This window comes from Manacus vitellinus, unplaced genomic scaffold (genome assembly GCF_001715985.3).
Source record: "Manacus vitellinus isolate BGI_N305 unplaced genomic scaffold, ASM171598v3 scaffold_4_pilon, whole genome shotgun sequence".
NCBI lineage: Eukaryota > Metazoa > Chordata > Aves > Passeriformes > Pipridae > Manacus > Manacus vitellinus.
Genome location: NW_021940604.1, coordinates 43,877,636 through 43,890,441, shown reverse-complemented (window position 1 = coordinate 43,890,441; position 12,806 = coordinate 43,877,636). Strand labels below are relative to the sequence as shown.

Here is a 12,806-nt window from a genome sequence, read left to right as displayed (position 1 = left end):
TTTAAGCATCATGCCTAAAGGACAGTTTTTGCATAACTCTCCAGCAGCCAGGGCACTTGCTGAAAAAGTACGAGATGCTTTGTTCACAGCTGAGCCCGAGGGAGAATTCAGATCAAAACCAATGAGAAAATGTAGACAGAACAAAGAAAGAAGAAAAAAATATTAATCCTTACACCAGGGTTTCTTCTGCTACTCATTAACATTATGTCAGCTAAGGTTTAGATTAACTGGCATCATAGATTCTTTGACCTCTGACATAAAAAGCTCTTTGACAAGAAAGAGCTAAATCTGAGAGTTTGCTTGTAAAGTAGTATAGATTAAGTGAACCATCACAGAAAAAGCAGTCTATAAGTCTCTTTTTATTAGTTTCTAAAGAAGTCTAAGTAAAGAACATTTCTTCTAAAAATATTATTTTGCATTGAGATGCATTTTCAATTTTAATGAAGAGCATAACTGTGAATAATGCAGTAGCGCAGTAAATTTGTATTAAAATCCCCACAGCTCTGACTTCAGTTTTGATAGCGGTTTTTCTAATTTTCAGTTAATTAAAATTCTCAAGATTTCAAATTTTTAACCCATTTCAAGACAAAAAAAATTAATAATATTATTTTTTCGAATTACAGAAAACCAATTCCCACATTACCCTATTGTTAACCTTTCTCCAATATCAGTATCAGCAGCTATGAGATACCTTCTCAACTGTCCTGAGGTTATTTTGTAACTTTCTCCATTCTTCATCCCAGAAAATTCTTTAGAAACTTTCTAAAACAAACATTCTGCAAATCTGCCTCAGTTTCCTGAATGTATTGATCAGTGGAAGAACATAAAAATGGAACTTTATTTTATATGTAAGAGCTTTCATCCCAAACCTCATTTAGTTTCACTTGATTCAGTCAGCTTTATAATTGCCATATTCTCCAGAATTAAGAATAATAGGAAGTTTGCATACCACAACTACAGCAGGATAAGACTTTTGTTCTTTGCTTATAAGCTCTCAGTGAATTGTCACCCGTCAAGTTAAAAAAACACAAAACACCCATCCAGAAAAGATTCCTAGCAAGATATGAAAAGAGCATATAGGGTTTTATAATATACAGTTTCAATCTTACCGTCCTCTGTCTCAGCGCAGAGTTGCAAACCCAGATTGTTCAGTGGATTAATCACCCAGTGATTGCTGGTCACAGTAATGTCAAAGACAAACCAGCCCACATCAGAAGCTTGAGCCTTTCTTGTGTCTAAGAGGAACAAGTCTGCATCCCTAAGTTAAAGAAAATGGAGAGTTAAGGCATTCAAATATTATTATTTTTTGTCCTTAATTTTCTTGCTGGCAATAACTTTTTGGAGTCTAAATGAATAATCCTTTGACATATCCTCATCATGACACAGTACAACATGTGCTGTAGCTAACAAGTAATTGTTACGTATAATAAAGGTATTTTCCCGAAGAGGCCTTTCTGAAATGAGTCTCAGCATGTAAAAATTACAGCTATGGAAAATCTGAAAAATCCAGTTTCCTGATAGAAATACACAAAATATGTAATTGAGGCTGTATATAAAGAATTCATCTTTCACCATTAGAATGTCTTAGGAAGATTAACTTTTGCAAACCTTTCAGTGTAAAAGACAAAATATGTCAAAACCTTGTTCCAATTTCAACTCAAATTCAAAGGCATAGCATTGCTAAAATGATCTGTTGTTAATAACATATGACAGCAGCAGTATGCTGTGACAAAACATGAATAGACGACAGTTCAGATCATTTCCTATTAGTGTTGATGTTTAGAAAATATATCAAAGCAGAGATGATGTATCTATTAATAAAGTAATTATTACATTTTAACCCTCAGTTCCCTGGTATAGTCTTAAATTTGTTCCCATGAAATCTCCCCATAATTCAGAAGGGTTGCTCAGACAAGTTAGTATAATCGTGTTACTAAATTTTTACCATGGGTCATTTATTTGTTTTGTTTTCACATATCTCCTAACACAGTTGGTTCCAGAACAACATCTGTATTGCAAATAATTTGCTACAATGACCACACTAAACCCAAGATATTTAACTCTCATCAGTTTTGTTGTACGTGCTTCTGCAAAGCAGGAAGCATTATTAAAAACTGTTTTCACCATTTAATCTTTTAAACCTAAATCTATAGGTATAGAAACCTATTTATTTTCTTCCATAAATAGTAATCAAAACAATAAGATACAAAACCAAATGTTTTATTTTAAATTTTAATTGTGCAAGTCAACTAAAGACAGTCTTGGCTTACACAGATCTGGGAATCGTATTGTTGCTTTACAGACAGAATGACTATATGCTTAAATAGGAAAGACAGAAATAGTAGGCTTTGTGTCTAAAAGTGGGTTTAAAATACCTGTGGTCCTGTCGCTATATTTTTATGGTGTTTAATTGCAATGACAACTAGGAAAGTTACTGTCTTATCTAGATTAAACACCGTAAATGCACCTAAAATGTCTGATACTGAAAAAAGCATTATCTGTATCCCTTGAAGCTATGGTTGCTCAACACTGAGGAAAATAAAGCCAAATAAGCTATGACAAACATATGTTTACTTACATGTATATGTAAGATATATCTGCAGAATCAGGTTAAAGAGCTCAAAAATTATAAAGAGCTCAAAAATTATAAATTTTAAAAAAGGAATTGAAGGGGCTTTCTTTCAAGTCACCATTTGTTTTCTTCTGTTATAGGATAATCTTCTGCTGGTCTTTTATCACTTCCATTCTAGAACTGTGCTAATGACCACACAAGGAGAAAACAATTGCATTCCCCTTCTGGAGCTAACACGAAGAAAATGTTACAATTCCAAAGAACCTGATCTACTCTGCAAGCACTGAAGAAATTAACAACATACCACAAGCTCATAAATAGTACTCTCTGGAGTCTTAAATGCCAACTTTTTTCTCTAATAAGCAGTTTATCAGAATTTTAAAGTGGAAAAGTTTAATTCTGACTGTAACAGTCTTTGATATGCTTATTTATAAATATTTTTGTATTACTCAGTAGATTTAATAGAAAACTGTAAAATTGCTTGGAAAATATGAAAATATCACAATGATATAATTTCACACTTTTCTCCTCCTAGAATACATAGTTGTTTTCTGATATAGATTCTTTCCATTCCAAGTTTTGCTGGGACTGGTATGAAATGTTCTCAAAAGCCAGGATGTACAATGTCTCACAAGCCAAATCAGAATAGGGCACTACTACTACTACAGTCCAGAAATTCTGCTGAAGGACAAATTTCCCCTGTGGATCTCTCCTCAGGGTGATATTTACCACTTTGCAGTGCAGCAGAAACTCACACCAAAGTGTCTTTGGCATTGGCCAAGATAATAGACTCAAAACAGGCAGAATGCTCTTACCCATTAACTCTGCAAATGAAACTAAAATGAGAAAACCAGAGAAAACCAGAACTGATCCTTGAAAATACATAGAGAAAGTGTCTCTGTACCAATGCTAATTATTTAGCCTACATAACAGCAATTTCCTACAGAAATCCAAAGTATTTGACAGGGAAAAAAATAACTTCTTTTAGAATTGATACAAACATAGGGCAAAAACTTGACCCCTGAGAAGGCAGTGAGAGCTCTGGGATCAGGGTTCTCCCATTAGCTCATGTCATTACCTCAAACTTCTCATCCCATTTTGTGGCATTTTTAATTTTACAATTCTCCATTATTCTGTGAAAAGAAATAACCTGTCACACTTAAAACAGCTGCAAATTTTGTCTGTAATTTAAAAAATATTTATATTTAAAAGATTGCCCACAACACATAATAAAAAATTTAGTCATTATGTCATAAATAGCCTGAAATGCAACAGTGAACACATTCAGGCAGAATACAGCGGATTTCCTTTACCTTTATGGAGGCTGTTTAAGTTTAGTATCTAGTCCCAAATTACCAGTTGTCTACAGGAGAAATGCAACCACAGTCAAGAATTTCAGCAAAGAGGCTGCGGGCAGAGCATCTGAGAAGCTCCACGTGTCCGGGGTCATTCAAGGAAGTAAAGGTGGAATAAACCATCTATATGTTCCTTGAAACCCAGAACAGTTTTTGATCAGATCAAGCCATGATTACTATGTAATAGGCCATCCTGATAATGCTGTTTCACCTCACACCTCATTTCAGAAAGCTGCTTTTCTATCTTAATGCCACTTGAAGATTCCCTAATGTGGAAAGAACCCTTGGAGTTTACTTATATTAGTGGCTAGCTGCCATCAAATTGTGGACTATATTCACTTTCACCATGAGAAAAAGTCCAGGTAGGAGTACCTTGTCAGGTCTTTGTAGGAAAGTTAGCCTACCATGGGCTGTGCTGTACATGCTTCCTTAGGAAAAATAGAAAACTTCACTCCCAAAGACTGGAATTTCAGCAAACTCCAAGGGAATTAAACACACACACATTTGAGTAGCCATGATGCCACAGAGACAGGAAAATGCCTGAGACTACAGCATAATCCTTAGTTTGCAACTTGGAAACCCTGAACCCTGGCCACTTCTTGCCTAGAAGCATAGCAGTACTGTGTTTGGGATTGCAGAGCCCTGTCAGACACCCATGTTTCCTGTTCAAGGCAAAGAACCCTCACCCACTCTCTGCATGGGCAGATTATTTGGTGAGCTTGGACATAAACCTGGAATAAATTACATTCAAGATCATCTTAATTCTTTCTCAGTGTTTGTTGTTGTTGTCTAGGAATTAATATTGCACAAGCCACGGTGATAACAAGGATGCCTTACTAGGTGTACACTCATGATCAATTATTGTCTCCCTACTTAAGAAACACATGAGATAGTATTCAACATGTTATGTGTTCATGCTGAGCAGGTACCTGTTTGGATACTCCTTGATGATCTGATATATGCTAATCTGAATGGTTTCATTCTCAAAGCGGCTGTTGCTTCGATCTTTGTATATTCGGAACTCGGCTGCTGTCACTGCCTCTCCATGCGGGATCTGAGTAAGGTCAAAGCGAAACTCTTTATAGTGCCTTCGCTGGTGGGAGAAGTCCTTGTCCCTTTCAACTGTGAGAAAAAGAGTTCAGTGTAAATTAAAGATGTGAAACGAATGCCCATTTCCCATGATTAATGGAGCGTTCCTTCTGCTTGGGAGTAAACAAACATGACAATATAAAACTGTGCAAATAATAAAACCACAAGCCCAGACATACTTCCAGTTAAAGGAAATTCCACCAGCCCAGTGTCTTCAGTTCAAAAGAAAAAAAAACCTTGGTGGTTTTTATATAAATTCCAGAAGCTGGAGTGGAAAGGATATAAAAAAAAAAGCTGAAAGGGGGCATGTTGTAAAGTAACTAGAAATATGGACAAACTAAAAGCTGTGAAAGGATTTAGGACTTCAATGTAGTCATAAGCACAGCAGTAGCAATGTTAGAGCTATAGATGACTTTGGAAAACACTAATTGCCACTAATAACCAGGCAGATGAGAGGAATGCTGTTCATTTCCGTTTAACGTAATAAATTTTAAAGTGGTACTAAAGTGTACTGCAACAACTATATATTTAAGAAGCAGTTAAGTCATATAAATTAACACAAGTTGTATTCTGATGGCATACATGTCATCTTGCCAGTGTCAGAAGAAGGAGCCATGAGCCAGGGTTGAGGGGTTCTGACATCTCAGCAGCATAGGAAGCACAGTCCTGGCTTGAGAAGTCCCCTCAAACCTGGGTGGGCAGATGCAGGCTTTCACTGCTTATGACACTGCCACAATTTAAAGTTAAAAAGTAAACCTCATTATTGCCTAATTCAGAATTCTACAGAATGTAAGAGGGAGTAAATAGAGGATTTTAATTTACTTGAGTTTATAACTGGTTTGGGTCTAATTCCGCTGTCTGCTGCCATTCTGACTGAGTTAGGAGCAACTTTTGCAATGGAATATATGTTTTGATGTGTCAACGGAAACTACAGGCCACAGTACTGGCTGATGAACACCTTACGGGATTAATACTTCAGATTTTAAGGATGTGGAATGGAAAATGACCCAGGGTTTCCACTGCCACAGTATACAACATATCATTGACCTTTGAAGAAGCTGTGCTCCATTGGAAGACAGAATTTCTCTCTTCCGGAGAAGTTCTACCTGCCTTGTGAGATAGGTGTTTCATTTTACTGATGGTGGACAAACCTAAAACTCAGAGCTGGGATTTGGTTTAGATAACCAAATGGCTGCACCCAGCTCCACTAAATGCTCCCTCCTGTAACCCCTGCTCTTTTATTTCATTTTAGTCCTCAGATCTGAGGGAGGAACAATGTCAGTTCTGAAAAAGCTCTCATTTGGATTACTAAATGCTACATGTATAAATAATGTGTAAATTATTACAATATTTATGTATATTTATACTTATATGCTCATATATAAGTGCCTCCCAAGAAGTTTTGTCTACATAAACAATATGCATGTGTTTGCATGTAGATACATGTAATTATATAATTTATATATAAAGCTGCATATCTGTTTATTATAAAGCATATGTTGTCTTACAAAATACAAATGCACTAAAAGAAAAGGAAAATATCATTTTGAGCTTGCCATATAAAAGTACAGTTACGGACATAATAAAGTGAGAGTTATTGAAGGAAAATTATTTAACATTATTTTCAGAGCAGTAGTTACTAGTTAAGTCACCTGTGGTCATATAGTAGTCCTTTACAGTGTACTTCCCTTTCACTCTTTCAAAAATGTAAACTCTCTTTGTTTTTATTAGCTTTTTTTTCCTTATGTACAAATCTGTGTTGCCTTAAAAAACACCAAAAATAAAATATATAGGATATAAGAACACTTTATCTTCAGTGAAAATTAACTTTCTCCTGGCTGACAAAAGGAAAATTGTCTGTTAACTGTGAGGTTTACTTGGCTCAAGTGCATATTTAGCTTACTTGGGTTTGCCATGGAACACTGTGTTGCAAAAGTAAAACAGAAAAGAGGTGGAAGCATGTGAACTGGCTGCTCTGTACCTGAAGATGAATGGGCTGCTGCTGAAGAGAAACAGGATACAGTCTATTTAGCAGCTCCACTGACCAGTTCTAAACTGTGGGATATATAGAGATCTGACTTGAGGTTTGGGAGTTGTTGCTTTTTTTTTTAAATGTCCATGTAAAGCCTTTCATTTCAGAGAGAACTTGGCAGAGATTAGCATATGCAAAAGCACCGAGCCAAGAGGTTTTTTTCTAGTGCAAAGAGTCTGCTGCAATTTTCTAAGGTTATAACTGAGCATTTCAAAATTGACATGGAACAGATACGTCAATAATCTTCAAATGAGACTATATTAAAGACAGACTTAATGTAGCAACTCCATATGTATGTGTGACTAAGCACTACACACTATGAGTAAACACTGAAGAATTAGACACTGAATAAAAGCGCCTAATGCCGCTACATAAATAGTGCCACAATAAAAGTTTAAATGCCACTAATCCTGGTCTGACTTATTGTTATTTATTGTTATTTGGATTTGAGGTTTCCTTTTGTCTAGTTTCTACTAAGTACTTTCTAATTAGTAACATTAGTTTAGAAACAGCAGTTCTCTCCCCGTATGTTATAGTTTGGACACAAACCTCTAAAATACCTTTCAATTGCATTGGTGGGGTTCTCTCAGGACCAATCATGACTGCTGAAAGAATATTGATAGCCACTTCCTCATGGACCTGAAATTAATTATTAAAGCTCACACAGATAATACTTATCTGTGTTTTCCTGTATACCCAAGGAAGACACAGCACTGTCATCTGAAAGGGACATAAGTTAAAAATTTCCTTGGGTCGAGACACCCTTTACAGGAAGGCCAGGACTTTGCCTGTAGAAATGAAGGGTTGTAGGAAACAGGCACTGAACACCAAGAAAAACCTTGGGTCCCACTCTCCGCAATAAAGCCAGAAACTCTAACTGCAAATTTCTGTTAGCCAATGTACAGAGCAAAAAAAATTTTTTACAGATGTAGACAAATTAAAATCTTATATACTAAGCTGTAAAATAGCAGTGATGGTGGTGGTGATGTTGCAATAATGACTAGTGGCTAGAATGATAGCCAAGTTAAAAAAGAAAAATGTTATTTAATGATATTGAGTATTTTAATACTAAAAATAATACACAAATCTTGATCCCCTCTGCATCTAATAAATGCTTTGTCAGGGAAGACTGTGAATGCTCAGTAGAGAACCTCTAAGATCCTTTGTCCTGCTGAAATGGCATGAAGTACAGGGAGGCACCATGTCTCAAATATTTTTTTTCACAGGCGAGAGCTTTTCAACCCTGGCAGCCCAAAAAATACAGGTTAAGATTTTCAAGTATTGAGTACTTCCAGAGTGTTTTCATGTCATTCCAGCCCTGCTCAGTTCATCTGCCAAAACGCATCTCTGTGGGACCGATTACAGCCTCTAAAAACCGATTGACCAGAAAATCAGTAAGTATTTTTTTAATCATTAGAGGAATACAATTTTTCTAAGTAAAAATAACTAGAATATTAAGATTAATGCTGATTACAACAAAATTCTTCATTTGCTCTGATTGCTCAGGTTTCTCAGCATCAACTTTTAAAAATGGTATTTTTATACCACCTGAAACTAATATATGCAACACTATGCTTACATCAGACAAATCATGGCTCAGGGGAATATCACAAACACCTGTGTGTAAAATGGGAAAGAATGATATTTTCCACCCACGTGGCAAACTGATTAAATGTTCATACTGTATTAACACTAAGTCCAAATCTAAGAAGAAAGAAGTCAAATTTGTACAAAAAAGGTATTTTGGAAAAGAGGTCTTCTTTTACACAGAGAGAAAAATATCATGCACTGATTTTCATTAACAATATATACATAATTTAAGAAAAAAAAGAACTACTAAAAGCCACCCAAAGCACATATATGGATGGACAGTATAATAAGTAATCAATATTTTATCAATTCCACTGTAAATGTCTGATTATGTTGACTGAGCTTAAAAAGCGTAAAAAGTGCTAGCAATGAGTTTAGGTCATAGTGCATGAGGAACTGTTAGACGTGTTCTTTCTCCCCACTGATATATGTTTCTCTTTTCCTGAAGATATTGGTATGTGACACATGGGGAAAGTGAAAGCTGCTTTGGCAAGCCGATAACAAAACAACGATATGCTGTAATATGCTGATTTTACAATATAAGATCCCAGAATCCCAACTGGATTCACAAATAGTGAAACCTCACTAATCAATTTAATGTCACTGTTTAACTACCTGCCAGGGCAAAATGGAGGGGCTTACAGACTTTGTAACTATAAAGGGCCATTTACACTAATCTCACTGAATTTCACTGTTTGACTCGAAATTCTTTGTATAAGTACTAAGTAAACCAGTCAGTTTTAATCACTTCAAGGTGATAAAGATTACAGTAAGCTGATACACTACAAACGACACTCATTTACATCTTGAATATAATTAAATGATAGTTTATCTACAGTGAACACTTGTGGTTATCTGACCAAAACAGGTCAAAGGTTCCAGGCGTTTTCTCCTGAAATTACTCAGTGCTGCCTCTAATGACTGATAATTGAAAGCAGAGACTAGAAATATCAAATGTGGTAGGTGACAGATAAGCAACAGATTAATGCAAGTACTCTGTTACAGGACACTAAAAGGTCAGAGGCCCAAGGAATTAGCTATTGTGCTACTGTGAAAAGACAGACATCAAATAGCTGTTTACCTCATTCTTGCTCTTCTCCCCAACATTCAAATTCTAGTAGCATAAATTAGACTGTTTAAAGTGACTCACTTTTTACAAAATAAGGCAGCAAATATTTTGTAGGGTATGTGGGTAGGAGGAAAGTGATTCTAGAGAAGCATACAGGGGTAAAAACCCCACCGAAATAAAACAGCTATATTAGGTGTAAATATTTAATGAAGTGCATCTGAAAGAAGTTATGAAGTATGTTCCTCAGAATGTCATCTCAGTCGAAGAGATCAGATAACAGACTCTAAAATATACATTTTAAAGCTTTGTAACTTTTTAGGCTTTTAGATTGTAGAAAATTAATATCAACTTTAGAAAATCAGATTATCTCAGCAAGCATATCTTTCATCTTTTTTACTCTGGAAGTCCTAAAAACATAAAACCTAATTAATATTGAAGTAAGTAGTAGCCTTTTCATTCTGCCTATTAGTCTTTGAATAAGTACTACAGTCTTCAAAAAAGGGTTTAAATCAAGTGAACTTTTAATGTCCAAGTGGGAAGAAAAATACCTTCCCAAATCAGTGATTGAAAAAAAAAAAGCAGCAGACTATGATTCTACTTGTCTAAGCACTATTGATTTACTAGGTTTTATAGAAGGGTAAGAATCCTGATCTGGACTCAGGAAATCTATGTTGAGTTAGACATTGAAATTGTTAAAAATAGTCACCTGTTCTTCAAGCATTGTTTTGGACACCAGAGACAGCTGCCTGATACAGTCAGTGGAGAGACAATACTGTTTGTTAAAGGTCAACTGCCTTGTACCAGCCAGTAAGCAAAACAGAGGAGTTTATCTACATTTCCCCTTTAGCCCTCTGCAGCTCCAGAGAATTGGACTAAGAGATAGCTCTTGTTCAGTCAAAGGACATTTCAATCCTTATCAGCTGATTTCAATGACCATATCCTAACTGTCCGTATGCTGAGTAGCCCAGCAGTGGAACATCCTAGACCATTGCTCAGAAGAAATGCAGGGGATGATGGAAAAAATGAGAATTAAGTAAGTTTTTGTTCCCACATCTGATTTTTTTAATTCATTTGACATTAGACATTTACCAAATAATCATTCAGCTAAACATTTTAACTACAAAACTTCAGAGTTATATGCCCCATTGCTTGTTCTCCTTTTAGTACCAAGTATTTTATATTTCTTTTTACCCATTTTCATCAGGAGAGCGAGAGAGCGTTGGTGCCCCTCCTGCCTATTCTATAGCCAGTAGTAAGGGAAAGGGGGTGATTTGCAATTAATAACCCTTCTTTTCCCTCTCCATCTGCCTCCTCAGGCTGGGATGGGAAAATTCATTGCACAGGTTTCAGTCATGTATGTCCGTGTTTCTTGGGGAAGTTCAAAATTTACCTTTCAGAACTGAGATCTTTTGGGAAATCATCTCTGATCAGGCATATAAGGATCACAGAATCACAGAATGTGTTGATTTAGAAGGGATCCACAAGGATCATCGAGCCCAACTCCTGACCCTGTACAGGACATCCCCAAGAGTCACACCATGTGGCTGAGAGCATTGTCCAAACAACTCTTGAACTCTGTCAGGCTTGGTGCTGTGACTGCTTCCCTGGGAGCCCGTTCCAGTGCCTAACCACCCTCTGGGTGAAGAACCTTTTTCAATTATCCAAAGTAAACCTCCCCTGACACAACTTTAGGCCATTCCCTCGAGTTCTTTCAGGGAAGAGATCAGCGCCTGCCCTTCCCTTCTTCCCCTGACAAGGAAGTTGTAGAATGCAATGAAGTCTCCCCTCAGTCTCCTCTTCTCCAGGCTGAACAGACCAAGCAACCTCAGCTACTCCTCATACTGCTTCCCCTTGCTGAACTTCATATGGTTGGTGATTGCCCAGTCCTCTAATTTGTCAAGGTCTCTCTGCAGGGCCTCCCTGCCTTCCAGGGAATCAACAGCTCTTCCCAATTTTGTATCATCTGCAAACTTGCTTGGTATCCCTTCCAGTCCAGCATCCAAGTCGTTTATGAAGATGTTGAAGGGCGCAGGGCCCAAGATGGAGCCCTGTGGAACCCCATTAGTGACAGGTCACCAGTCTGATGTTACCCCATTCACTATTACTCTCTGTGCTTGATCTGTGAGCCAATTGCTCACTCACCGCATGTGTTTATCCAGCTGTGTGTAGGACATTTTGTTCAGAAGGATACTGTGAGAGATAGTCTTGAAAGCTTTACTGAAATCCAAAAAGATGACATCAACTGGCTTCCCTTGGCCAGCTAGGTGGGTTACACTGTCATAAAAGGAAATCAGGTTTGATGAGTAGGACTTTCCTCTCATGAAGTCTGTGACCAACAACTGCATTGTCTTTCAGGTGTTTTTCAGTACCTCCCAAAATAATCTTCTCCATAACTTTTCCAGGCACTGAAGTGAGACTGACAAACTTGTAGTTTCCAGGGTCCTCCTTCTTGCCCTTGTTGAAAACTGGGACAACGTTCACCATCTTCGAGTCAGCTGGGATGTCTTCAGATTCCCAAGACAACACCTTTGCCTTGTCTCATCCTCATCCTGTAACAGGCCAATGATATTTCTATACTGCCTATTGCCATTAATATATTTGAAAAACTCTTTTTATTATCCCTCACGTTTCTGGCCAGCTTCAGCTCCAGTTGAGCTTTGCCACTCAAATTTTCTTCCTACAGCAGTAAGTGGAATTTCTCTGTTCTTCTCATGCCCCTTAATTTACTTCCACTGGACATACATCTTCCTTTTTTGCCTTATTTCCAAGAGAAGATCTTTGGTCAACCAAGTTGGCCTTCTGTCCCATCTGCTTGACTTGCGACATATGGGAATTGCCTGCTCCTGTGCCCCATGGAGGTGATGTTTAAAAAGTGACCAGCACTGATGGACCCCAGCATCTGCAAAAGCATTCTCCCAGGGGACCTTACAACCTTACTAATCCCCTGAGCAGCCTGAAGTCTGCTCTTCTCATGCCCAGAGTTGGCACTTTTCCTCCTGTTAACAGAGATTTTAAACTCGATCACTTTGTGGTCACTCTGGCCAAGACGACCACCAATCTCCACTTCCCTCACAAAATCCACTCTGTTGACAAGCAGCA

At 37.2% G+C, this 12,806-nt stretch overlaps 1 protein-coding gene across 2 annotated transcripts in view; it reads right to left on the bottom strand.

Moving 5' to 3' along the window:
• BMP5 (bone morphogenetic protein 5) overlaps window positions 1-12,806 on the bottom strand; it is a 55,734-nt gene that overhangs the window by 25,343 nt on the left and 17,585 nt on the right. For both annotated transcript variants that reach the window (XM_008921280.3, XM_018077816.1), the window contains 2 exons: window positions 4,857-5,049; window positions 1,110-1,258 (listed from right to left, as the gene is read on the bottom strand). In XM_008921280.3, the coding sequence (XP_008919528.1) occupies window positions 1,110-1,258; window positions 4,857-5,049 (342 nt within the window). The remainder of the gene's footprint in view (window positions 1-1,109; window positions 1,259-4,856; window positions 5,050-12,806) is intronic.